General features: G+C 44.2%; 2 protein-coding genes across 3 annotated transcripts in view; both read right to left on the reverse strand.

Moving 5' to 3' along the window:
• The window catches only part of DMC1 (DNA meiotic recombinase 1), a 31,006-nt gene extending 28,347 nt beyond the window's left edge, over positions 1–2,659 (reverse strand). For both annotated transcript variants that reach the window (XM_008144620.3, XM_008144619.3), the window contains exons 1-4: positions 2,599–2,659; positions 1,990–2,034; positions 923–1,069; positions 34–116 (exon numbers count right to left, since the gene is read on the reverse strand). In XM_008144620.3, coding sequence (XP_008142842.1) covers positions 34–116; positions 923–1,069; positions 1,990–2,034; positions 2,599–2,649 — 326 coding nt within the window. In that variant the 5' untranslated portion in view covers positions 2,650–2,659. The remainder of the gene's footprint in view (positions 1–33; positions 117–922; positions 1,070–1,989; positions 2,035–2,598) is intronic.
• An 8,061-nt stretch (positions 2,660–10,720) lies between these two features.
• The window catches only part of FAM227A (family with sequence similarity 227 member A), a 56,416-nt gene continuing 41,201 nt past the window's right edge, over positions 10,721–25,935 (reverse strand). Inside the window, exons 17-21 of the mRNA XM_054719526.1 lie at positions 19,546–19,641; positions 15,610–15,638; positions 13,233–13,288; positions 11,565–11,783; positions 10,721–10,946 (exon numbers count right to left, since the gene is read on the reverse strand). Of these exons, the coding sequence (XP_054575501.1) occupies positions 10,845–10,946; positions 11,565–11,783; positions 13,233–13,288; positions 15,610–15,638; positions 19,546–19,641 (502 nt within the window). The 3' untranslated portion in view covers positions 10,721–10,844. The remainder of the gene's footprint in view (positions 10,947–11,564; positions 11,784–13,232; positions 13,289–15,609; positions 15,639–19,545; positions 19,642–25,935) is intronic.

Here is a 25,935-nt window from a genome sequence, read left to right on the forward strand (position 1 = left end):
GCTTAGTAGTTATACAATATATGAGATACACACTCAAATTCCTGGCTCCCAGTGGTGATATGGAAAACCATTTTCCTCTTCTCACTATACTCAAATGCAGTCAAGAATCCTGGCTCCTTTAGAAAGATAAAAAGGAAGGGTTTTAAAAGGATATAAGGTGATGGTTTTAATTTTAAATGCTTCCAAAAACTATAGACTTGGTTATCAGGATCATTATTTGATATAAGCTACAGTTCATTTGTCTTTGAAGGCAGCGCAAGGTCATAGTTAAGGTCATCCACAGGCTCTTGAGCTACCCCACCTAGGTTCAGTGGCCCCAAAAGCTCTACACAAAAGCTTGAATCAAAGCCTATGTTTTTGCTTGGAGCCTGTCAGCAACATGGACCTCTCATAGTTTGTGGGCCCAGCTACAAGGTATGGGTTTCATACCTTGGCTCAGCTTTAGCTCAGCTGACACAGTGAGCATATTCTTGGTCCTATCGATCTCAACTGTATACATCCACTGTTAGTTTTTTTCTAACCCAATGCTCTGTTATCAATTGGTCTATACCAGGAGAAAGTAACTTCTTTGGTGCTGAGCGCATTACAACAGCTATGATATATTTGAGAAGACAAAACAAAAATAAGGAGGAGGAATGTAAAAAAAACACACACAAAAATAAAAAGGAGAAGAAAAGGCAGAGAAAAAGAAATATAAAGAGAGACAAAAAGAAAAGTTTGGTAAAAATAATTACCTTCATAGTGTTCCAGGTCTCTTAACCCTGCCTCAATCTTTCAGAAATTAATTGGGGAGAATAGTACACTATGATCTACAGGAACTTAGAGTTCCCACAATGGTTTCTGGTGTTCATAATGAAAAGGGCTACAGAAACTCACAGAGCCCTTCTCTAAGCTAAAACAACAAAGAATGGGTTTTGCTTACAATAAGTTTGTTGGCTGCCTCTTTAATCTTGTCCACTTTTGCTTCTGAGAGCCCTTTGACATTGCACAGGGCTCTTCTTGTTGTCATTTGTATCCCTTTGATGGTACAGATTCCTACTGACTTCAATTTTTTAATGTCAGCCACGTTCTGTAAATAAAAGAATGGAGATTGATAAAATACCAGCCTGAAAAATTCCCATAGTATGTACTTTTGTGTCCATCTCCTTCCACTGTGATGCCAATTTTATACAAGCAACCAGGTGGAACCCACCCACCATGTAGCCAAATGTTCTGGAAATATCTGAGTAGAACATACCCAGCACACAGCCAAATGTTCTGGCTGTGCCCGATTTCCCAAGAATGTTAGTGGGACCATGGCAATGTAACAAGGAATTCAAAAGAAAAGTCTGTTGGTAGAAAAGCTAGCTAATTTGTCACACATTCACCCCCTCAGTTCAGCTCCTTCCTTCTACAAAACTTCATTACTAATATATTCTTGTACATTTTTTAAAAGATTTTTTTCCCCCTCTACCCTTGGAGAATGCAAATAACTATATCACCAAACGACCAGAATGTTCTCTTGTTCCTATTTTCTAAACCTAGCCAAAAGAGATAAAATGTGATGCTTCAAAAGATAATGTCACAGAAGTTTTCTATCAACTAATTGTTGTTGATATTCATTTAGTTTGTTATTCGCAGTCTGGGTTTCTGTAAACATCATTTACTCTAATCATCTGACACAGAACTGAATTTTCTGCTGATGAAGACAGTAGATGCAGAGAGCTTGGAATACCTCCAGTTGAACCAGTGGTTCTCAAACGTGGGCAATTTTGCCTCCTGGGGATACTTGACAATGTCTGGACAAATTTTAGTTGTGCTACTGGATATAGTGAGTGGTTAGGAGCCAGGGATGTTGCTAAACACCTTACAATGCATGGGACAGCTCCCCACAACAAAGAATCACTCAGTCCCAAATGTTCAAGAAGGTCAAGCCTGAGAAACCCTGAATTGGACAATTTCACACAGCATTAAAAAAAAACAAAACAAAAAAAAAACCCAACAACTTACAATTCCATATTTTTGTAACAGGTCAATGTCTTGAAACAAAGATTCCTAAAGGAGCGCAAACAAAAAAATGGAGTTTTGATTATTTATATTCAACTGTTTAGCACCTTTTAAAGAGTTAATTCAATATTATGGTCACTCCAAATTCCTAAAATTCCACTTCTCCAGACAGAGGTACGATCAATAATACTTTACAAGCTAACATACTTAGAAGAGCTAACATCGAAAGGGCTAGAAAATCAAATAGTTTTGTCATGGCCTAAGACCTTCACCCACAGGAATGGAACAACATTTAACCTATTTTAAAATATGTTTTCTCAACCTTCTTCCCCACCAGACCCTGCACTCCTTCCTCTGCTATTTGTTACCAGGATGCACAGGAACCAGTATGGCCATACCCGTGGTTAAGTTAATGAAATTATCCCATGCCAGTTGCTAAGTAGCTAATCTTAGCACCCCTTGCTAAACAAGTTGTTACATATTTGTAATATTGCCTCTCTCTAGAACTAGGTTTTATTTCTATTCAGTTTCTAAATATAGTTGCTAATAGAAGGAGCTTCATTTTTGTGGCATGACTGAATGTCTGCATATCTTTCAATATTCTTGTCATACCTCATCATCTTGGAATCCTGGTTCCTCCAGCACAACTTGATCCTCCTTCATATTGAAAGGAGAGCAGCAGAAAACAACAACACACCACCCAATTCTGGGAAAACAAGAAATATTATTTAAGAAGTAGTCATAGATTATACAGTGTAAAATCCTTTGCCCATGAGGCCTCCTTGATTTTATTTCAAAGTCCAGAAGGATAATTAGAGAAACATTTGGCTGGCCTATAGTCTTTCTGCTGAGCATGTGGCATTATCTCTTTCGTGAGGATGTATGTGGGGTGGGCATTTAAGTTTCTTCTCTCTCTCCTCAAAACTGGTCATTTTAAAAATATCTTTTGATTTCCTATAGCACAGCTAATTATGACTGTCTGATATCTTTTTTGTTATCTTGAAATGTTATCTAGAATTGCATACTGCTATTTAACCTTCCATGTTTATGTTAATAACACTCTAAGAACTTTGACCTTATATCATTCTTCCTGTATCCTCCCTGACTCCTAGAACTTAGTCTACCCTCAATAGGTAGATTTTATTTTCCTCATAAACTATGAATACCTTTCTGCTAATTAATGGGCTCTCTTGTAACATATATCTTTTTGCTTCATAGAACATTAGGTGTCTTTTGTATTTACTAGTTTTATAAAGATTTAAAATTACAGTGGCTACTCTCTCTATATATAAAAGGCTAATATGCAAAGTGTCCCCTTGGGAGTTGGACCAGGAGACTGGGAGTTTGAGGACTTGCTATGACGTGCACTGACCACCAGGGGGCGGTGCAGAAGGAAGGAAGGAAGGCCCTGATCACCAGCCAGGCCTAGGGACCCTACCTGTGCACAAATTTTGTTCACCAGGCCTCTAGTCTATAATAATAATAAAAGCGCAATATGCTAATTAGGCTGGACAGCCAAATGACCTTCCAGATGAAGCCAAAGCTGCGAGGGCCGAGCATATGATAAAATTAGGGCCAAGAAACAGAATCCAACAGCCATTTAGCACTGTAGCTGTTGTTTTAAGATCTCAGGAATCTACAATCCAGGGCTGTATTTATTAGAATAAAATGTGGTCCAACTAATTCTTTTTTTGGGGGGTCTATTCCATCTCCTTACGTAACACTAAAGTGGGGGGTGGGGGCCTAGCAGAAGGGAACAAACTGCTGAGAGAGAGGTATGGTTGCTACCACCTATACTTCTGAACAGCAAAGTAACCGAGGCAAACGAGAGACCGTGTGCGTGGATCTCCTAGAATACTGCCCCTCAGTTAATCATGTGCATTATTACCCAGAGTTCCACACTGACTGTCCTCGAGGACGAAAACAAAAATCATCCGTTTCTTCTCCCCTTGAAAAAACGAAAAGATTGTTCTCTCTCTCAAGTAGCAAGTGATGGATTGGACAGCGGCCCCTCAGTCTCAGGCGCCCAGGCGTGGGGAGCGCAGGCCGCGCCCCCTCAGCAGCGGCCTGGTCGGCTTCGCGGGACGTTTTCCTGACTGATTCCCTCAGGAGAAGGCTGAGGGCCTCTTCAGGACGTAGGCGCGACTGGATTTAACATCGGGATGCTGGAAACCGCTGGAGATCCCCGAGGTTCCCTCCCGGGGTGAGGGCCCGGCAACCACCTCCGAGCCTTAAGGACGAAGGAACCCTGGCGCTTTCCCTCAGCTTCTTCACACGCTTCCTTTTTTGCTACAAACCCCGCTCGTACCCAGTCTTCGAGGTTCTTGAAGTGAATCCCTTCCGCCCCGCAAGCGGGCTTTCCAGGCCTCAGGGATTCTGACTTGGAACCCGAACCCGGAGACTGGCGCCTCGCGCCTCACGGACCAGGAGGTTGGGTTCCAACCGGCGGCAACTGGCACGCGCCGGGCGAATACTCCTGGAGGACCTAGGGGGCGGGGCTGCGCGTGAGGGGAGGGGCTGCGCGCGGGGGCGGGGCTGCGCGGCGGGGCTGCGCGCGGGGGGCGGGGCTGCGCGCGGGGGCGGGGCTGCGCGCGGGGCGGGTCCCAGGGGCACAGAGGACACCTGTTAAATCTGGAGGTGCAAGTACTGAGGTGGGCGCGGAGGGGAGGACAGGCAGCTGTGAGAGGAAGGCCCTAAGGTGGGGGCTGTCCCGGGATGGAGAGACCCCTGGGAAGGGGACATGAAGTGGCAGACCTCCAGGCGGAGGAGCGGTGCTGAGGGGAGGTGGCTGATCCTGTTCAGGACTGCAGTTAGGTAGGACAACGGTTATGGGGCTCTTTTCCTCCTGTTCAAGGCTTTTCTTTTCACTCCCAGGTTTGCATTCCTGGCATTGATAACGGGCTTCACTAAAAAACTCAGGGTTTCCTAATGTCCCTTTCTTCTCTATGACTCTCTCACTATTTGCCACCCTCTAGTTTTCGAGTGAGGCACCCAAAGCCCATTCAGGATGTAGAGTACGTTTTCTTCGTCTTAACTTGAAATTAAAGGATAGAGCAATCTTTTCTTTTTTAAAAAATATTTTTTTTTTATTTCAGGGAGGAAGGAAGAGAGAGAGAGAGAAAACATCAATGATGAGAGAGAATTATTGATTGGCTGCCTCCTGCATGCTCCTCACTGGGGATCAAGCCCGAAACCTGGGCATGTGCCCTTGACTGGACTCGAACCTGGGACCCTTGAGTCTGCAGTTCGACGCTCTATCCACTGAGCCAGACCAGCTAGGGCACAATCTTTTCTTTTTAGACACTCACAGAGTGTCAGTTGTCAGTACATACACTTTCCAGTGGAGAATAAGGAACATGAAAATCAGCCTCCAACTCTAGGCAGCTGCTCTAGGATCCCCTCTCCTGGAGGTGGGGTGGAGGCGTGTACGTCCCCTCTTTTATTAGCTTGTCCTGCTGCCATGTGATGACACTCAGACGGTTCATCGGGTCGTTTTCTGCAAGGCAGGCATTCTACGAAATCATCATATTCTCTCTTGCACTCTCTGTGCGGATGCCACGGATTCCATGTGCACATTCTATCCATTCTTCCTCAAAAGCATGGCACCAACATGGAATTTCTGAGGCTGCTCAGCACTTTGGACTGACTGCCCATGGTACTGGATGATACACTGGCGACGCGAAGACCTGCCACAACGTTAACTTGAAATTTTAAATACACAACAGAAGCCAAACATATGCTGGTCCAGCTTTTAAATAGAAATGTTAAGCCAGCTTTCATGTCAGCAGAGCTGTCTCTTAAATGCTGACTTTTGAGGAGAGAGAGTCATGAATCATTTGAAAGAGCATCTGTTGAGGTGGAGGCTGTGATGTATCTTGGATGAATTCATCTGTGCAAACAGTTTTTGGGTTCAAGACCTAGTACAGGGCGATCCTTTTTCTTCAGTGTCTGGACCATTTTGCTGGAATCAATAGCAAACAAATTCCCACAATAGCAGTTGTCATTTTGTAGGGCGTTGCTCCCCTCCCCCAAGTTGATTGTCTAAAAGAGCCAACAAATAACTGCCGTGGCTCTCCAAACCCTGTCATTTTCCAGAAACATCGCCTGTCCTTCATGCTGAATGGAAATTAGTGCTCATTGTTGGGATGGACTGGATAGTGATAATAGGTGTTCACTTTGAGAACTCACCTAAAAGAATTACAGCAATTTCTGAGCAACTTGTTATATGAAGACATCAACTGTACAGAAGAGCTGCAAAGAGCACAGCAAGATGATTTAGGGAAATAGAACATATGTGGTTTGGTGTAGTGACAGCTGGGAGAGAGAAATGCTCATAATATTTGAAGGTTGTGTGCAGTACACTTAAAGAAACTGAAAGGAGCTTGTAATAACAAATTCGTGAAGTGAGGATAAAAATCTTGTTTGAACATGATATTGATGGTTATATAAAACTTTTAAATGTTTTTTTAAAACATGCGTTATTTATTTTTTAAAAATATTTTTATTGATTTCAGAGAGGAAGGGAGAGGGGAAAGAGAGATAGAAACATCAATGATGGGAGAGAATCATTGATGGCTGCCTCCTGCACACACCCTACTGGGGGTTGAGCCTGCAATCTTGGGCATGTGCCCTTGACTGGAATCGAACCCAGGACCCTTCCGTCCACAGGTTGACGTTCTATCCACTGAGCCAAACCAGGTAGGGCAAAACCCTGTGATAATTAAAATTCATTCTGATTCCATTCCAATCAGAAAAAAAGATGTCTTCCATATCGTATAAAAATTCTGAATAGGGTGGTGACATTTCAAATCAGTGGGGGAGTGATGAATCCAATGAATGTTGTTGGAACAACTAGGTAGTCATCTGGAAGAAAAATAAAATTGGAGCCATACTTCACACCTTATACCAAAATAAATTCCAGATGGAGCAAGAAATTAAATCTGAACAATAAAATAATAAAAGTGCTAGATATAGAGCATGGCAAGCCAGAACTTTTCTGTCAATTAGTAACCAATTAGTAATTATATCAATTAGTTTTTACAGTTTCTCAAATCCTTCAGCAAGGCAACAAATTCTCCATAAAATTAAAAAATGTGTCATTTTTATGATATTCTAAGAAAAATAACAACAGGCAGTAGGATTACACTTAAGATCTGAATTTTAAGCCATTACACTTTATTGCCCTCTGAGGACAACGACCTTATAACCAAATAGATGCATATGATTCCTCAAACTGATGCCTATAGATATATAATCTTAGAGTTTAAAGAGCTCAAATTTGAGAAATCCTTTAGTAGAGAACTAAAGAATGAAGGGTCATCCTGAAAAAAAGAATTTCACTGGGTACATCTCCCCTTAAACATATTTAATTCATTCAAAAGATTGTCCAACACTGTACTAGGTGTTGGGTGCTAGGAATTCAACAAACAAGATACAAACCCTAATGGGGGCTACAGAGGAGTATATAGGCAAATACAGTAGTATATATACACATACATATATATCAGTCATTTGGGGCTTTCTCATTTATTTAGGTTTATTTCCAAGTTTGAAAAACTCCCAAAGTTGGCACATAGCTGCCCAGAGAAGTATGCCCATGACAGTTTATTTAAGCACTGTTTATTAAACATTAGAGGCGCGGTGCACAAAATTTGTGCACTGGGGGGGGGGGGGAGCTGTCCCTCAGCCCGGCCTGCACCCTCTCCAATCTGGGACCCCTCAGGGTATTTCTGACTGGGCCTAAACCGGCAGTCAGATATACCTCTCACAATCTGGGACTGCTGGCTCCCAACTACTCGCCTGCCTGCCTGCCTGATTGCCCCTAACCACTTCTGCCTTGCCAGCCTGATCACCCTCTAACCACTCCCCTGCCAGCCTGATCAATGCCTAACTGCTCCCCTGCTGGCCCGATTGCCCCCAACTGCCCTCCCCTGCCAGCCCGGTCACTCCCAACTGCCCTCTCCTGCTGGCCTGGTCACCTCTAACTGCCCTCCCCTGCTGGCCTGATCACCTACAACTGCCCTCCCCTGCTGGCCTGATCACCTACAACTACCCTCCCCTACCTGCCATCTTGTGGTGGCCATCTTGTGACCACATGGGGGCGGCCACCTTGTGACCACATGGGGGCAGCCATTGTGCAAGGGTGTGATGGTCAATTTACATATTACCTCTTTATTATATAGGATGTGGCCCCAGCTCTCTGCTGGAAATGGAGAGACAGATCTGTTCTTAACCTTTTGCACTCGGATGTCCAGTGTGACTCGACACGGTTAGCATTAGAATAAAGGAATCGAGAAAAAAGCAAGCGAGTGCAAAGGGTTAAAAAGCCATGAGTCTCATAGGGAAGATAGATACAGAAACAGATAATCACATGCAGGCCAAGATAAGAGCGATTATATATCAATGCATTTGGGAACCAAGCAGATCTCTCCCTGGGGATGCTCACAGAGGTGGTAACTCTCAATTTGGGGCTGGAAGGAGAAATAAGGGTTTGCCAGCTGGGCACTGGGAAAGGCAGGGAGCCAGAGGCTGCTTTAGAGCTGCAAGAGGTTCTGCCGCAGTGAGCGGTGCTAGGGAGACATGGGCTCTCAGAAGCAAAGGGGAGAAGCCCAAGGTAACATGAGATGACAGCTGACGTGCACAGCACTTCCTGCTTCCCACCCATTCCACACACACACACCCTGCCTGTGGTAGGAACGCTACTATCTCTATTTACAGATGATGGAACTAAGGCACCACAAGGTTAAATAATTGCCCAGGGCTCACAGTCAAGCTCATGCCCAGGCTCTTAACCAATGTGCTAAGTCAGTATATGGCCGACTCTGTATGTTCATATGCGATTTTATTTTCCATTTTCAGAAGTATGGTATAAGCACACATAGGAGAAGCAACTAAGCCATACTTTAGAAAGAGCAAAGATAGGTCTTTTAATCTTGGCCTTCCTGAGAGGCCTGTGGTTAGGAGTACTCATTCACTTCTGGAAGGGGTCCATGCAAGGACGATCTTGGACCCAAGTACTACAAAGATCATCTTTTTAAAAAATATATATTTTTATTGATTTCAGAGAGGAAGGGAGAAGGAGAGATAGAAACATTAACGCTGAGAGAGAATCATTGACTGGCTGCCTCCTGGGATCGAGCCCCCAACCTGGGCATATGCCCTGACCAGGAATCAAACCGTGACCTCCTGGTTCATACGTCGATGCTCAACCACTGAACCATGCCGGCTGGGCAAGGACTGTCTTGAAAGACAGCAATGCAATTTACCCTGGTGTGGAAAAGCAGGAGACCTTCCTTCTGTGGGGGCTAGAAGAAGAGATAGGTAGGCGAACGAGTAATTACCTCTACTATGGTAACTGCTCATGAATAATGGGAGTGCACAAAAGGCTGTGGGAGCATGCAGGAGGGGCACATGTGTCAACCTTGCTGGTGATGTTTCAGGGGAGGCTTCCTGGAGGAGGGGACGTCTATATGGGGTCCTGAAGGAGGAACAGAAATTAGCAATGTTGGGAGTTAACAGGGAAGAGGGAGAAGGAATATCCATGCACAGAAGCAGCAACAGGCAAAAGCCCCAGAAACAGGAGCGAGAGCATGGCTCTTTAGAAGAAAACTGCAAATAAAGAGTTGACTGTGGCTTAGGTAACGAAGGGGCGGAGAGCGCTCTGGTTATCTGAGCCACCTGGCACCTTATCATGGCAGGTGCTCAACGTGTCCTGGCTTCAGGAGAAGAGTATACGTTTCCACAGCAACAATAACGACGACAATGGTTGGTAGCAATAACCGAGTGAAATATGCGGTGCCAGGAACTTTGCATACATAGTTCATGTAATCACCACCATGATGCTACCCTGCTAGGCAGGCTTTCCTTTCTGTAGGTCAAGTCACACAGCTACTCGGCCTAAAGTCACACATCTATTACGAGGCAAGGGAGGGACTCTAAGCCCCGAATTTTCTGGGACCTTCTCTATCACCCTTCCTGTACCCCTTTACCTGTGCAATATTGTCCAGTGGGGGTCACCAAGAGTTCCTCAGGGTTCAAGTGAAGAGGCATATCCCTGGGAGACACCATAGGTCCCAAGAATGCAGTTATTTGCTTCTTGGTTCAGGCAGACTACTGTCTGCATGATTTCTTCCCTCTTGGCTGTGCCAAACAGACTGTTGTAACACGGAACAAGTCACTCTTTGTGCCGAAGCCAAAATGATACTGGCTAAGCCTCTCAGCCCCCTGCCCATCCTCTGCACACTGGCCCTGTACCTCTGAGCCTCAGGGAAGTTTCTCTCCTTGGTTTTTCTTGGATCCCACGCAGATCTCTACCAAAGCATAATGCATGTTTGATTTAGGCATCCTGCTCTCTCTTCTCGACTGTGAGCCCCTTAAGGTCAGAGACTGGGTCTTTATTCATCTCTGTATCCACAGGGACAAATGCAGGCATGACAGCAAATAGACACCTACTGAATGTTTGCTCAACCTCTCCAAGCCCCAGTGTCCTCCTAGGAGAATGGAGGTAACAGTACCATCTTGGGGGGCCACAGGAGGAGTAACAGAGATAATGTCTAAAAACTCTTAACAGAGCACTCAGCACATAGTAAGTGCTCAATAAAATGATGTCTCCTATGATTACTATGCTACATAATAATATTATATATTCCATGGTGTCAATAAACGAGTGAATGAAAAAATTAGTAAATGCATGAATGAATGAATGAGGTGAATTAACTTCATTGTACATCTTGACTTTGGCCCAGGGTAGGAGTGACCTTTAATATTCTTTTTCCCATGGACTGGGAATGACTAGATGTGCTACAGTATTGTTTTTTGTTTGTCTTGTTTCTGTTTTAGATTAAGCCCATGTGCAGGCTTCATCCCGAAAGTTCTCCTAATTCTTGGACAAGGATTCCTCCAGATTCGCCCGAAGGTGAGGGGCTGTCTTTTCCTGCATTACTTCCGACTTGCTGATCTCTCTGTGGATGAACCGTAAAGACACAAATGGAAACAGAGTTGAAAGCCGGTGTGATCAAGAGAATGAAGAAGGGAATCCCCAGGATGACATAAACAGCTAGAAATCAACCACCCAGAGGGAAGCAGGTCAGAAGGTGAGGCTGATGGATGATGCAAGCGTGTCAAACTCGCGGCCGGCGGGCCACATGCCTCGGTTAAGTTTGATTTGCTTGAATTGTAAAGTGTCTGAATGTACTGGGAGGAGATTTACGCAACCAAGTGGAATTTGGCGACAAATTGTAATCTACACTAATAATAGAGAAACATACAAATTACCATCACTCCGCTATGCCCAACAGCCAATCAGAGTGAATATGCAAATTAAACAAAAACATGGCGGCAGCCCCGCCCCCCAGCCGCTCCGGGACTATGGGAGTCAGAGAAGTCAAGCGCCAGTGCCTTGAGGCTGGCTGCAGCCATGGAGACCAAGAAGCCACCTGCCCTGTGATCCCAGGCTACAGCCAGCTGGAGAAGCCGCCCCCCCATGTCCGCCCGCCCCATGTCTGCCTGCCCCATGTCCTCCCGCCCCATGTCCACCCGCCCCACATCCTGGGGGAGATGGAGAAACCGGGCCCCAGTACCTGAGGCTGGCTGCAGCCCAGGAGATGAAGAGGCCACCTGTCCTGTGATCCCAGGCCACAGCCAGCAGCAGAAACCTCACGTCCACCTGCCCCACGTCCTAGGGGAGACTGAGAAACTGGGCCCCAGCGCCTGAGGCTGGATGCGACCTGGGAGCTGAAGAAGCCGCCTGCACTGTGATTCCGGGCCGCAGCCAGCCGGAGAAGTTGTCCCCACTGCATCTGAGGGAAGATGGAGAAGCCGCCTGCCTGCGGTCCAGGCACCAGCACCTGCAGCTGGCTGTGGCCTGGTAGACAGAGAAGCCGCCCACCCCGCGGTCCTGGGCACCAGCACCTGCGGCTGGCTGTGGCCCGGGGGATGGAGAAGCTTCCCACCCCGCGGTCCCGGGCACCAGCACTTGCAGCTGTAGCACAGACGAAGCCACCTGCCCACCATCCCCTGTGGCTGAAGCCGGCCTGGGTGCCTATGGCTGACCAGAGGGAGGGAAGCCCAGATCCTGGGTGCCTGTGGTCAGCTGGAGGAGGGAATCCTGGGTCCCGGGTGCGGGGCCGAGGCAGAGGTGGTTAGGGGCAATCAAGCCAGCAGGGGAGCAGTTAGGGACAATCAGGCTGGCAGGCAGAAGAAGTTAGGGGCAATCAGGCAGGCAGGCGAGCGGTTAGGAGCCAGCAGTTCTGGATTGTGAGAGGGATGTCTGACTGCTGGTTATCCCACGAGGGGTCCCAGGTTGAAGAGGGTGCAGGCCAGGCTGAGGGACACCCTCCCTGCTGCCCCCCGTGCATGAATTTCGTGCACCAGGCCTCTAGTAAGTACATAAGAAGAAGGAAAAAGGAGAAAACGGGCACATTTAAAAAGAGAGAGACTTGGTTCTAGGGATAGCAAATAGTTTTGCAAGAAAAGAAAAATAACCACAGTACACTCAGTGGCTCGTGACAATGGTATTGATGGTATAATAAAGCTGATTAATGAGCCCACAACAGAAACACACTGGGAGGGTGGGAGATGGGAAGTGTATGCGTGTGAGAGAGAGCCCTGTCCTCACCTTTCCTAGTGAGAATGCGATAAAGCCTAACGCCGAAAAGTCAAGGAGCAGAGCAGCATAGGATTTAGACGGAAAAAGGAAATCAAATACTAAAATAATCCGTTAAGAAAGTGGAAAGTATTGTTTGTGGGGAATGGGAGGGGGGTCCAGGGGAATGCCATTTTTTTGAACAAGCTTTGTAGAACTATTCATTAACTAATATAATAAGCACTTATGTTTACTCTGCATCAGGCACTATTCTGTTTTAAAAATTTTAACCAATTTAATCCTCCTAACAACTTTATGCTGTACATATCATTATCATCACCATTTTACAAATTTGCTGAATCCCTCCTAGGTGCTGCCACATGAGCAGGCGCGGGATATTCAATGCTGAATGAGACAAAGTGTCTGAACTTGGGAGACTTACAGTACAGAGAGGAAGACAGAAACAGGCTACAAACAGGTAGTGATGCCTGAGCTGGGCTTTAAGGGTCAAGTAAAAATTAGCCAGTTTAAAATGGTGCCTGTACCATGTTCAAGGAAGAGGAAAGAGCAACGAATACTTGTTAAAATGAACTGAACTGGTTGGTCTCCTTTTCCATTGTAAAATGGATGTTAAAAACAAGAGTACTTATAAGCTACTACTAACCTGGAAGATTTCATGGTCCAAACCATCCAGCTGTAAGTCAGTATCAGTGGTTGTTTCTTTAAAAAACAAAGCAAAACAACTGATAAAACTTTCTTCATATTAAGTTTACCTCTTAAGCCTTCTCTTAAGAATAGTTATGCCAGGCCTGGCAGGGTGGCTCAATTGGTTGGAGAGTCTTTGATCCCTGGCATCTGATTGATGTTTCTCTCTCTCTCTCTTCCTCTCTCTCTAAAATTAATAAACATATTCTCCGGTGAGAATTAATAAGAAAAGAAGGAAGGAAGGGAAGGAGGGAGGGAGGGAGGGAGGGAGACAGGCTGGCTCAGGCCTGGAGTCTGAGGAACAGTCACTAAGCCTCTCCAAGCCTCAGCTGCCTCAGTTGTAAAATGAGAATAATGACATCCTGTATCTCACAGGAAAGCTGTGAGAATTAAATAATACCTGGATTATGCTTAGAGCAGAATAAGGGCCTGGCCAAAACAAGCACTGAATAAATTTTAGCTATGGAAACTGTTGTGTGCCACTGCTCAAGGTGATAACTTATGAATAAGTAAAAGTTATAATTAAGAAAAACATTAGTTGTTATTTTGTTGTTGTTAATCCTCACCTGAGAATATTTTTTTCCATTGATTTTCAGAGAGAGTAGAAGGGAGGAGGAGAGTCAGAGAGAGAAACATGGATGTGACAGAGACACATCGACTGGCTGCCTCCAGCATGTGCTGGGGATCGAGCCTGTAACCGAGGTACCGCCCTTGACTGGAATTAAACCCATGACCCTTCAGCCCAAGGGCTGCCACTCTAATCACTGAGCCAAAGGCCAGGGCTAGCTGTGATTTCTTAACACATTATGTGATATTTTAATTTAGGGTACCAAACTTTGCAGACATACCAAAAATTCAGATGTTATGCTAGTCAATTGCCTTTACCGGGTGCCAGAATTTAAAATAAGATTTTTACGGACTTCTGCAAAGAGCACTATGACTTCTGGCTGTCTTGTCCCGACAGATGGGCGAATGAGGGCGGCGCGGGCTCAGGAAAATGCCCTGAATGGTCAGCACCTGCTCCTTTACTCTTATTCCATGTGCACGCGAAGCCTGCCTTTCTCAGCCTAGAGCAGTAAGTCCGTGAAACACCTGCCGGACGGCTTTCTTCAAAATGGGTCTGCTCTCATCTCCCAGCCCAGAATGTTCCAACGTAGTTCCTTGCATTGCTTTGGGCTCAGTGAGTTTTCATGTTATAAAAAGTCTGAGAGCTTAGAGGAGAAGCATTTGACCTTGACCTTCTGGGGGGGGAGGGGGTGTCAGGGAAAGCTTCCTGGAGGAGGAGATGTTGTCTGCACTGACTCTGAAGCAGCAGCAGGCGCCTGGCTGGGGAAGGAGGGCCGAGTGGGAGGGGAAGGGCATTTCCTGCAGAGGAAGAGGCTGGCCAAGCAAGGCCTGGAGGCAGGAGGAGCTTGGCCTCTTAGGGCAGCTGCAGGGGCTCAATCTGGCTTGAGAGGTGGGGGGTGGAGGGAGAGGAGAGGAGTAGGGGCACCTATGAAGGTCTCCTATCTAAGAGTTTGGATTTTATTCCTAGTTCCTTAGGGGGATGAGGAGAAACTAGGTTTTAAGCAAAAGAGTAGCCTGATGAGATGTGGGTATTTGAGAGACCCCTGAGGAGCCTGTGCCTCGGCTCAAGTGGACCTCAGTTCCTCCTTTGAAAACCAGGAACAAGCACATTGGCCTCCGAGGACTTTCTGAGACTTTAATGGGACAACTGACGGGATGTGGGGAGACCGCTTCTCCTCAATTTCTCTCGGTATTTGCAACAGGACGAGCAAGTCTGCTCTTCTTCAGGCCCCTAGGAGGCTGGGGTCACCGATCCTCAGTGACTTCCCATAGAGGTGTCTAGGAGGATGTTTTGGACCCGGCTGTACCCTGTCTGAACGTGACTTTTGGAGCGTGGGGGCGCTTCCCTGTGGGTAAAAACTTGTGTGTTTTCTGGAGTTGCGCCATTTCAGTTCCCAGTGGTGAGTAAGCAGGGAATGGGCTGCCCCAATGGGTAAGCCGGCCCAGTGCTCTCCCACAGGATGCTCCAAGGCTTTGGCAGTAAGGAACGTAAGCCGTTTTAGGGGAAAATAATATAATGACTATTCGTTCTTGGCAGTTTCTATGCCAGGCTCTTCATACGGGTTAGCTCTTTTATACCTAACAACCAGCCACACTTTTTAAGCCCAAGGAAACAGGCCAAGAGAACTTTGTAACTTGGCCTAACGTCACAGACGGGGCACAGCCAAGATTCAAAACCCCAGATCTTTTTAGAGTTACAGCTCCTTCCACTGCTTCATCTTTTCCTGGGGGGTGGGGGGGAATGACACCTTTACCTTATTGATATTTACCTGTAGGGGCTGGTCCAGAATGGTCATCTCTACCACAGATAGGTCCACAGCAGAGCCATTATAAAGGAGAAGATATTGGAAATTCTAGTTATGTATTATTATCTCATCATTTTTAATTTCTATTTTCTCTATGTTTTATAGTATATCTACTATATTAGTATGAAATATATATTTATGTCTGACATATAATATATATATATATGGTGTCCCCCAAAATGTGTACACACTTTAACAACTGATAACTCACTTAATTTTCACTCCTTTTCCAGTTAAACTGATTTGAAATAATAGGTGAAGCCAGACTAAGCTTTGAACAAAGAAAATTTATCTACTAGACTTTTTTATAGAGATACATAAAAGATAAAGTTTATGGTACAAAATAGGCAATAGTTGAAGAATGGAGGGTGCACAAATACCAAAAAAGATGATTCTTGATGTTCATGATTCCATTGCTTCATGTTATTTATAAGCAGTGCCTGGACCAGAACGGTCATCAGTTTGAAAACAAGTGATAACAAGAAGAATTACTCATTTCTATAGATTCTTTTACATTTTGAAAATCAACTGTCTGTTAATAAACACTGACTTGGGAGGAACCAAGATGGCGGCATAGTTAAACAACTAATCTGCTGCCTCACACAACAATTTCAAAAATACAACTAAAGGACAAAAACGTCTACCACCCAGAACCACGGGAAAGCTGGCTGAGTGGAAGATTTACAACTAAGAAGAGAAAGGAGCACAATCGCTGAAAAGCTGAGGTACGGAGGCACGCGAATCGGACCAGAGGCGGGCGGCTGGGTGCGCGGCTTTTCTTCAACCCGCAGGGAGACGAGCTCCCGATCACTCTGAAATCCAGTTTCTGGGGACACTCAGGGGACCCAGGCACCTACGGGGAGAGGCTGGACTCTCGGCCATCGGGTCGGAAAGTGAGAGTGACTTTTTTGCAGTGGTGCGCAGCAATCATTGTTTACTGCGCTGGAGCGCGGGGCGCAGGGACTTGGAAACGGGAAAGGCAGAGACAGCTGACGGCAGCCATCGCCGTTGGCCACGCCCCAGCCTAGTGACGCCCTGAGACCCCGCCCCGCACATTCTACAAACCCACCCAGGCTCCACACAGCGGCTTTTGCATATAAATGGCCTGTTCTGTGGCAGCTTAACCAACTGCAGCTCCAGTCAGACTGCTCCAAAACCGCCCAAGCAAAGGAGGAGAAAACTAGCCCTTGCTGTAGCTCCTGCTGGGGGACACACAGTACACAAGGGTACACCAAGAGTGTCCACCTCAAGTAACTGTGAGGCTGACCCGTTGAACCAATAGGACACCTAGTACACAAAACTACCCTACCAACTTAGGGAAGCAGAGAATATGAGAAGGCAAGGAAACAGATTACAAACCAAAGAAATGGAGGAGAACAAGCGACTGGACATAGAGTTCAAAACCACGGTTATAAGGTTTTTCAAGAATTTCATGGAAAAGGCCAATAAATTCAATGAGGACCAACTAGAAATTAAACATACACTGACTGAAATAAAAAATATTATACAGAGACCCAAAAGCAGACTAGAGGATTGCAAGAATCAACTCAAAGATTTGGAATACAAAGAGGCCAAGGACACTCCTCCAGAGAAGCATAAAGAGAAGAGAATTCAGAAAGTTGAAGATAGTGTAAGGAGCCTCTGGGACAACTTCAAGCGAACCAACATCAGAATTATGGGGGTACCAGAAGAAGAGAGAGAGCAAGATGCTGAAAACCTATTTGAAGAAATAATGAACGAAAACTTCCCCCACCTGATGAAAGAAATAGACTTACAAGTCCAGGAAGCACACAGAACCCCAAACAAAAGGAATCCAAAGAGGACCACACCAAGACACATCATAATTAAAATGCCAAGAGCAAAAGACAAAGAGAGAATCTTACAAGCAGCAAGAGAAAAACAGTTACCTACAAGGGAGCTCCCATACGATTATCAGCTAATTTCTCAACAGAAACCATGCAGGCCAGATGGGAGTGGCAAGAAATATTCAAAGTGATGAATAGCAGGAACCTACAACCAAGACTACTCTAACCAGCAAAGTTATCATTCAGAATTGAAGGGCAGATAAAGAGCTTCACAGATAAGAAAAAGCTAAAGGAGTTCATCACCACCAAACCAGCATTATATGAAATGCTGAAAGGTATTCTTTAAAAAGAGGAAAAAGAAGAAGAAAGATAAAAATTATGAACAACAAATACATATCTATCAACAAGTGAATCTAAAAGTCAAGTGAATTAAAAATCTGAGGAACAGAATAAACTGGTGAACTTAATAGAATCAGGCATAGAATGGGAGTGGATTGATAATTCTCAGGGGGAAAGGGGTGTCTGTGTGGGGAGTATGGGAAGAGACTGGACAAAAATCATACACCTATGGATAAGGACAGTGGGGGAGGGGAGGTTAGGGCAGAGGGGGGGGGAGGAACTGGGTGGTGGGGAGATATGTGGGGAAAAAGGAGAAACAATTGTAATCTGAACAATAAAGATTCATTACAAAAATAATAATAATAATAATAAATAAAATAAAAAAATAAAAGTGCAAAAAAAAAAAAAAACACTGACTTTATAATCATTCAGAGTATGTATACATTTTGAGGGGACACCTATGTATCTATGGTGTCTAAATAATTAATACATTACTAGGGGCTGAATTCTCATGAATATTTTACTGAGAGAGAGACAAGATCAAGAAGGCTTGGGGACTACTGGTCAAGAGGTATAGCCAGGGTTCCACACAGAGGTAAATCTTTATGGGAGACTTTGCAAATCCCCCCAAATACGTATATCCTCCCTTTGTGAAGACCACCTTCTGCCATCAGGATTTTACTTATTTATTTATTTTGTTAATCCTCACCCGAGGATATTTTTTCATTGATTTTTAGGGAGAGTGGGAGGGGAGGGGAAAAACAGAGAGAGAAACATCAATGTGAGAGAGACACATGTGGTTGCCTCCCGCACACGCCCCAACCAGGGCCAGGATTGAGCCTGCAACTGAGGTATGTGCTCTTGACCGGAATCAAACCTGAGACCTTCAGTCCGAGGGCCGATGCTCTATCCACTGAGCCAAACCAGCGCGGACACTTCAAGACTTTCAAAGTCCAAATATGACCCTGCGGTCTTCCTGTTTGGTAACTTTCTGTGACTCCACGACTGCGGAAATCAAGTGCTTCAGGAGATCCCCTCGTGATTTGTCCAGGGATCGTCTCCAGGCTCACCTCTCCTGAAGCCGCTCACGGACCTCCATGACCTCCTGCCTCGGATCCTTTGCCTTCACTGCTCCACGCACTGAGCACACCAGCCCTTTCTCATCCCTGCCTTCCGCCTGGCAGATGCCTACTCAGGTGGAGCACACTTCTTTAAAGTGGTTCTGCATGGCTCCAGGCTGCTGCCGTCTTTGGCTCTCTGTGGAATAGCACCTCTGGAACTTATGGCCCTTACTTGCTGATCCATCTACTACCTCCTTTCTAACAGATTCTGAGCCCCTGAAGATAGGGCCTGTGTCTCAGCTACTGTTCTTTACCCAGTGTTTCCTGTAGGGGCATTGTGAAGCCTCTACAAACCTGCAGAAACACGTGGATGATCCCCACTGCCTATGGCTGTTACAAAGGTTAACGTGAGGTCATGTTCCTACCATGTTTAATGCTTGGCACAGAGTAACCAGATAATAAATGGTAGTCGTTATTATATTATAATTTCATATTATTAGTTATAAATATAAAATAATGGGTAAAAGACTAAGTGCATGAGTAAATGTAGTCACCCAAGTAAAAAACTCCTCGCTCCTGTTTTTCACTCAGCTTGCAAAATATTATAATGAACTCTCTTCTCTCTCCTGGGAATCACTATTGTTATTTTTCAGTCTTTGGCCACAATTTTCGTTTTCTTCTGCTGTTCTACCTACCTGAAATCAGAATCATCAGAGGAGCTTTCATCATGACTTGAAAGTGGGAAGGAAAAGTCATTCCACTTATGTCTCTCTTCCTCCCCTTTTTCCCTTCTGTGGGAAAACGAAAAAGACATCAACAAAAATCAGCTCAAAAATTCAGTGTGATTTCTTCAAAGCTGTCACCGGATTTCTTCAAGCTTGTCACCAGAACCTTGATGGGTGTTGAAAGAAAAAGTTTACAAATCAATCAGTAACGTTGGCAATAGCAAACAACTGAAGCAGACTGGGGGAACACACTGCAGTGACTCCCTCATTCATTTTTAAAAATATGTTTTTATTGATTTTTTAGAGAAAGGAAGGGAAGGGGGAGAGAGAGAGAGAAATATCAGTAAGAGACACATCAATAGGCTCCCTCCTGCACGCCCCCGAAAGGGGATCGAGCCCGCAACCTGGGCATGTGCCCAGACTGGGAATCAACCGGTGACCTCTCCGTGCATAGGATGATGCTCAACCAACTGAGCCTCACTGGCCAGGGCTCCCTCATTCATTTCTAAGCATTGACTGAGGACCTGTTGGGTGCCAGGCACAGACTAGACCCTGGGAAAACAAGGTCATCTAGGACAAGATTCCCAACCTCGAGAACAAGTCTTTAAATCTAGAAGATGAACAAATAAAACTCTGACTAGAGCAGCCTATGCTCTGTGGAGTGTGATCAGGAAAGCACAGGGGACATACTGGGTAACCTGAGCAGGCAAGTCAAGCAGACTTCCTGAAGGTGATACCTGAGCGGGGTTTTAAGGGGTTAGCTTGGTTAAGAAGTACTTGAAGGATAGTCAAGTTTGAGGGAACAATAATCATATTGGTGAATTCGACTGAGTTGGCTTTTTATACTTCTGAGAATCTAAAATAAATATTGAAAAGACTGCTAATGAGTCACCATTGATCCTATAAGATTCCATGGCTCAAACAGGTGGGTATCAGGCTAAATTGCTATTATCAAAAAATTGTGGCCTTTTTCTGGTTTGAAGAAAAATTTAAATTAGAAGGTTTAAGACTGGAAGGTTTCCTTGGTTAAATTTCTCAACTCACTAAGATTTGATTTCTTCATTTCTGAAGTAAAGAATATAACACCATCTATCTGTGGTAGAGATGGTTAGTTCCAACCCATCATTTACTATCCCCTTTTTCTTTAGCAATGGAGTCAGTTTTTTAAAAAATATATTTTTTTATTGATTTCAGAGAGGAAGGGAGAAATAGAAATATCAACAATAAGAGAGAATCATTGATCGGAAACCTCCTGCCCACCTCCTACTGGGGATCGATCCCGCAACCCCAGGAATGTGCCCCTGACTGGAATCGAACCCAGGACTCTTCAGTCTGCAGGCCTATGGTCTATCTACTGAGTAGGCAAACCAGCTAGGGCTGGAGTAAGTTTTTATTTAAGATGTCAATGAGCTCATTTAAAATAAAATGAAATAAAATAAAATAAAATAAAGTAAAATAAAATAAAAACACCTATATTTTCCAGCCTTCTTTGAAACTAATATCAACATATGACTAATATCTGGCCTTGAAATAAAGTGAATGTAATATGGTACTTCCAGGGAGATTATGAAAAAGGGGGGGAGGTAATTGGGACTGACTACAAAAGGGCGTAAGGATCTTTCTGGAGTGATAAAAAAAAATTCTACAACTAGATTGTAGTAATTGTTGCAAAACTATATAAATTTACTAAGAAAATATTGTACGCTTAAAATGAGCAGATTTTATAGTAAATTATACCTCAACAAAATTATAAAATAGTAATCCTATATAATAAAAGCCTAATATACTAAGTGTCTGGTCGACCAGTTGGCTGTTCAACCAATCAAAGCAAAATATGCTAATTATATGCTAAGGCTGCTCAACTGCTCGTTATGACGTGCACTGACCACCAGGGGGCAGATGCTCCAACCAGTAGGTTAGCTTGCTCCTGGGGTCCAATCGATCGGGACTGAGCTAGATGGACTAGACATGCTTTGGAGCGGTCCCTCCCAGCTGGCCAACCTCCCACGTCCCTCCCCGGCCCCGATTGTGCATTGGTGAGGTCCCTCAACCTGGCCTGCACCCTCTTGCAATTTGGGACCCCTCAGAGGATGTTGGAGAGCCAGTTTTGGCCCAATCCCGTAGGCCAGGCCAAGGGAACAGGTGCATGAATTTGTGCACCAGGCCTCTAGTAATTATACAATTATAAAAGAGCATTCAGAATGTTGTTTTGTTTGTTTTTTGCAAGCTGAATTTTAAAAAATGTTTTATTGATATTTTTAGAGAGAGAGGAAGGGAGAGGGATAGATACATAGAAACATTGATGAGAGAAAAACATCAATTGGCTGCCTCCTGCACTGCCCCCCGATTGGGGATTGAACCCGCAACCCAGGCATGTGCCCTGACCAGGAATCGAACTGATGAACTCTTTTATTTTTTTAAAATATATTTTATTGATTTTTTACAGAGAGGAAGGGAGAGGAATAGAGAGTTAGAAACATCGATGAGAGAGAGAGAAACATCGATCAGCTGCCTCCTGCACACTCTCTACTGGGTATGTGCCCGCAACCAAGGTACATGCCCTTGACTGGAATCGAACCTGGGGCCCTTGAGTCCGCAGGCCAACGCTCTATCCACTGAGCCAAACCAGTTAGGGCCGAACTGATAAACTCTTGGTTCATGGGTTGATGCTCAATCACTGAGCCACACCAGCTGGACTCAAAGTGCTTCTTCTTTTTTTTTTTTAAATAACATTTTTTATTGATTTTAGAGAAAAAGGGAGAAGGAGCGAGAAATAGAAACATCAATGATAAGAAAGAATCATTGATCGGTTGCCTCCTGCATGCCCCACACTGGGCCTGCAATCTGGGCATGTGCCCTGACCGGGAATTGAACTATGACCTCTTGGTTCATAGGTCGATGCTCAACCCCTAAGCCACTCTGGCTGGGCTCAAAATGCTTTTTAAAATAGTATTTTCTTAAAAAGGAAGAAGATGTTGTAGTCATGTAGCATGTTCTAGCAATGAGGTATAAGTGGAAATGCCTGGGACTTCTGGAAATGTTTCTTAAAAGAGAATAGGGGTAAGCCCTGGCTGGGTAGCTCAGTTGGTTAAAATATAAACCCCATACACCAAGATTACAGGTTCCATCCCTGGTCAGGACACATACAAGAATCAACCAGTGAATACATAAATAAGTGAAACAACCAATCGATGTTTCTCTCTCTCTCCCTAAAATTAATAGTAATAAAAAAAGAGAATGCAGTTAAAAAGTAAACTGATAGAGAAAAATATACTATGCTAACACTAATCAAAAGAAAGCAGGAGTAGCTATACTAATTTCAGACAAAGCAGACTTTAAGGCAAGGAAAGTTATCATGAATAAATAAAGTTATTATATAATGATAAAGAGGTCAATTCCCCAAGAAGACATAATTCTTATCGTGCATGCTCCTACCAATAGAACATCAAGCTGCATGAGGCAAATACTGATTGAACTGCAAGGACAAATATATGAATCCATTATATAGTTGGAGACTTTGACACTGTCTATCAGAATATGACAGATGCACCAGGCAGAAAGTCAGTAAGGACATAATTGAACTTAGCAATACCATCAATCAAATAGATATAATTGTTACCTATAGACCACACCACCCACAACAGTAGAATATACGTTCTCCTCAAGTTTACCTGTAACATATACCATGACAGATTACATTCTGGGCCAAAAAATATACCTGAAAAAATTTAAACCCTGGTTGGTTTGGTTCAGTGGTTAAAGCATCGACCCACAGACCGAAGGGTCACAGGTTCGATTCCCGGTCAAGGGCATTGTACCTCAGTTGCAGGTTCCCTAGCCTCAGTGAGGGTGCAGGAGGCAGCCGATCAAGATGTTTCTGCCCTAGTTGGTTTGGCTCAGTGGATAGAGTGTAGGCCTGCAGACTGAAGGGTCCCGGGTTTGATTCCGATCAGGGGCACATCCCAGGGTTGCGGGCTCGATCCCCAGTGGGATTGTGTGTAGGAGGTAGCTGATCAATGAATCTCTCTCATCATTGACATTTCTCTCTCTCTCCCTTCCTCTCTGAAATCAATAAAAATACATTAAAAACAACAAAAAAAGATGATTCTCTCTCTCTCCCCCTCCTCCCTTCCTTCCACTCTCTGAAAATCAATGGAAAAAAATATCCTCAGGTGAGCATTTTAAAAAAAAGAAAGAAATTTAAAAGAACAGAAATCATGCAATGTCTGTTCTCAAACCAAAATGGAATCAAATAGAAATCAATAACAGAGAACTAGAAAACCCCAAAATACTTGGAGATGAAGCAACATGTCCTCCTCTTTCTCCTCCCCCCGCCCGCCAAATACAAGTAAAAGTTTATTTAGACAGCCCTGACCGGTTTTGCTCAGTGGATAGAGCGTCAGCCTGCAGACTGAAGGGTCCCAGGTTCGATTCCGGTCAAGAGCATGTACCTTGGTTGCGGGCATATCCCCAGTGGGGGTTGTGCAGGAGGCAGCTGATCGATGTTTCTCTCTCATCGATGTTTCTAGCTCTCTATCCCTCTCCCTTCCTGTCTGTAAAAAACCAATAAAAATATATATATATTTTAAAAAGTTTATTTAGACAGTCACAGAGCTAGAAATGAGCCCTGGAAGAAGTGAGCCAGCTGGGCTGTGTTGGCTCAGGAAACAAGTTACAGAGGCAAAAGAAGGGTCCTTAGAGCTTAGGAAAAAGAAAGGCAAAGAAAACACGGCGGGGTGGGGGGTGGGGGGAGGAGGAGACTGGGGAAAGCCATGGGCCTGCTCTAGAGAGAGAAAGAGCATGCTTCTAAATCAGCGGTTGCCAACCAGTGGTCTGCGGACCACTGGTGGTCCGTGAGGTCCAAAAGGTTGGCAACTGCTGTTCTAAATAACATACTTCTAAATAGCACGTGGGTCAAAGAAGAGATCTCAACAGAAATTTCAAAATACTTTGAACTAAATTAACATGACAACACAAATAATTAAAATTTTTGGGATGCTGAAAGCAGTGCTTAGAGGAAAATTTATAGCATTATATACATATATTATCAAAGAAGATCTAAAATCAATCTTAAGTTTTGACTAGAAAATAAGAGCAAACTAGAAAAATAAGAGCAAAAAATTAAATCCAAAGTAAGCAAAAGAAAAGAATAAAACAAATTAGAGCACAGTGTATGAAGCTGTCTACTCCTGATATAATTACTGTAGTGCTCTTGCCTAAAGCACGAGTTTCACATTTGCTGTTGAAATAAACCCAAGTGTTCAAAAATTTAAAAACAAACAAATTAGAGCAGAAATAAATAAAATTTAAAACAGTAAATCAATAGAGAAAATCAACAAAACCAAAAGCTGGGTCTTTGAAAAGATCAATACAATTAATAAGCCTCTAGCCTGGCTAACTAAGAAGAAAAAAAAGAAAGGACACAAATTACTAATCTTAGAAATGAAAGAAGAGACATCACTACAGATCCCAGGGACATTCAAAAGATAACAAAGAAGCCCAGCTGGTGTGCCTCAGTGGTTGAGCGTTGACTTATGAACCAGGAGGTCACAGTTTGATTCCCAGTCGGGGCACGTGCCCAGGTTGTGGGCTCAATCCCCAGTGTGTGGAGCGTGCAGAAGGCAGCCGATCAATAATTCTCTCTCATCATTGATGTTTCTATCTCTCTCTCCCTCTCCCTTCCTCACTGAAATCAATAAAAATATATTTTTAAAAAGAAATTCTCTTTTTTTAAGATTTAGAAGCTAAGATTTGGAAACAGCCCAAGTGCCCATCAGTAGATGAGTGGATAAAAAAGCTGTGGTACATTTACATCATGGAATACTATGCAGCAGTAAAAAAGAAGGATCTCGTACCCTTTGAGACAGCATGGAGGGACCTAGAGAGTGTTATGCTAAGCGAACCTGAAAATATCATTGAGCCCTTAGGATAAGATGACCAGATTTTAACATTGGTAAAGCGGGACACCATTGACCAGCGGGAGGGCGGGGGGGTGTCTTTTTAAAAAATATATATATATATTTTATTGATTTTTTTACAGAGATGAAGAGAGAGGGATAGAGAGTTAGAAACATCGATGAGAGAGAAACATTGATTAGCTGCCTCTTGCACACCCCCTACTGGGGATGTGCCCACAACCAAGGTACATGCCCTTGACCGGAATCGAACCTGGGACCCTTGAGTCCGCAGGCCGACGGGTCGGGGGGTTCTTGATTAAAAATGTGGTCTATATTGTAATCGCTTTTGGTTTTTTTAATAAAAGGAAATTCACTTCTTAGATCATCATTGAATTTGCATCCTCTTTTCTTACTCATTATGTTAAAAATCTAAAAAAAATAATTTAAAATTATAAATTATTAT

The sequence above is a fragment of the Eptesicus fuscus genome, chromosome 7 (assembly GCF_027574615.1).
Source record: "Eptesicus fuscus isolate TK198812 chromosome 7, DD_ASM_mEF_20220401, whole genome shotgun sequence".
Lineage (NCBI taxonomy): Eukaryota > Metazoa > Chordata > Mammalia > Chiroptera > Vespertilionidae > Eptesicus > Eptesicus fuscus.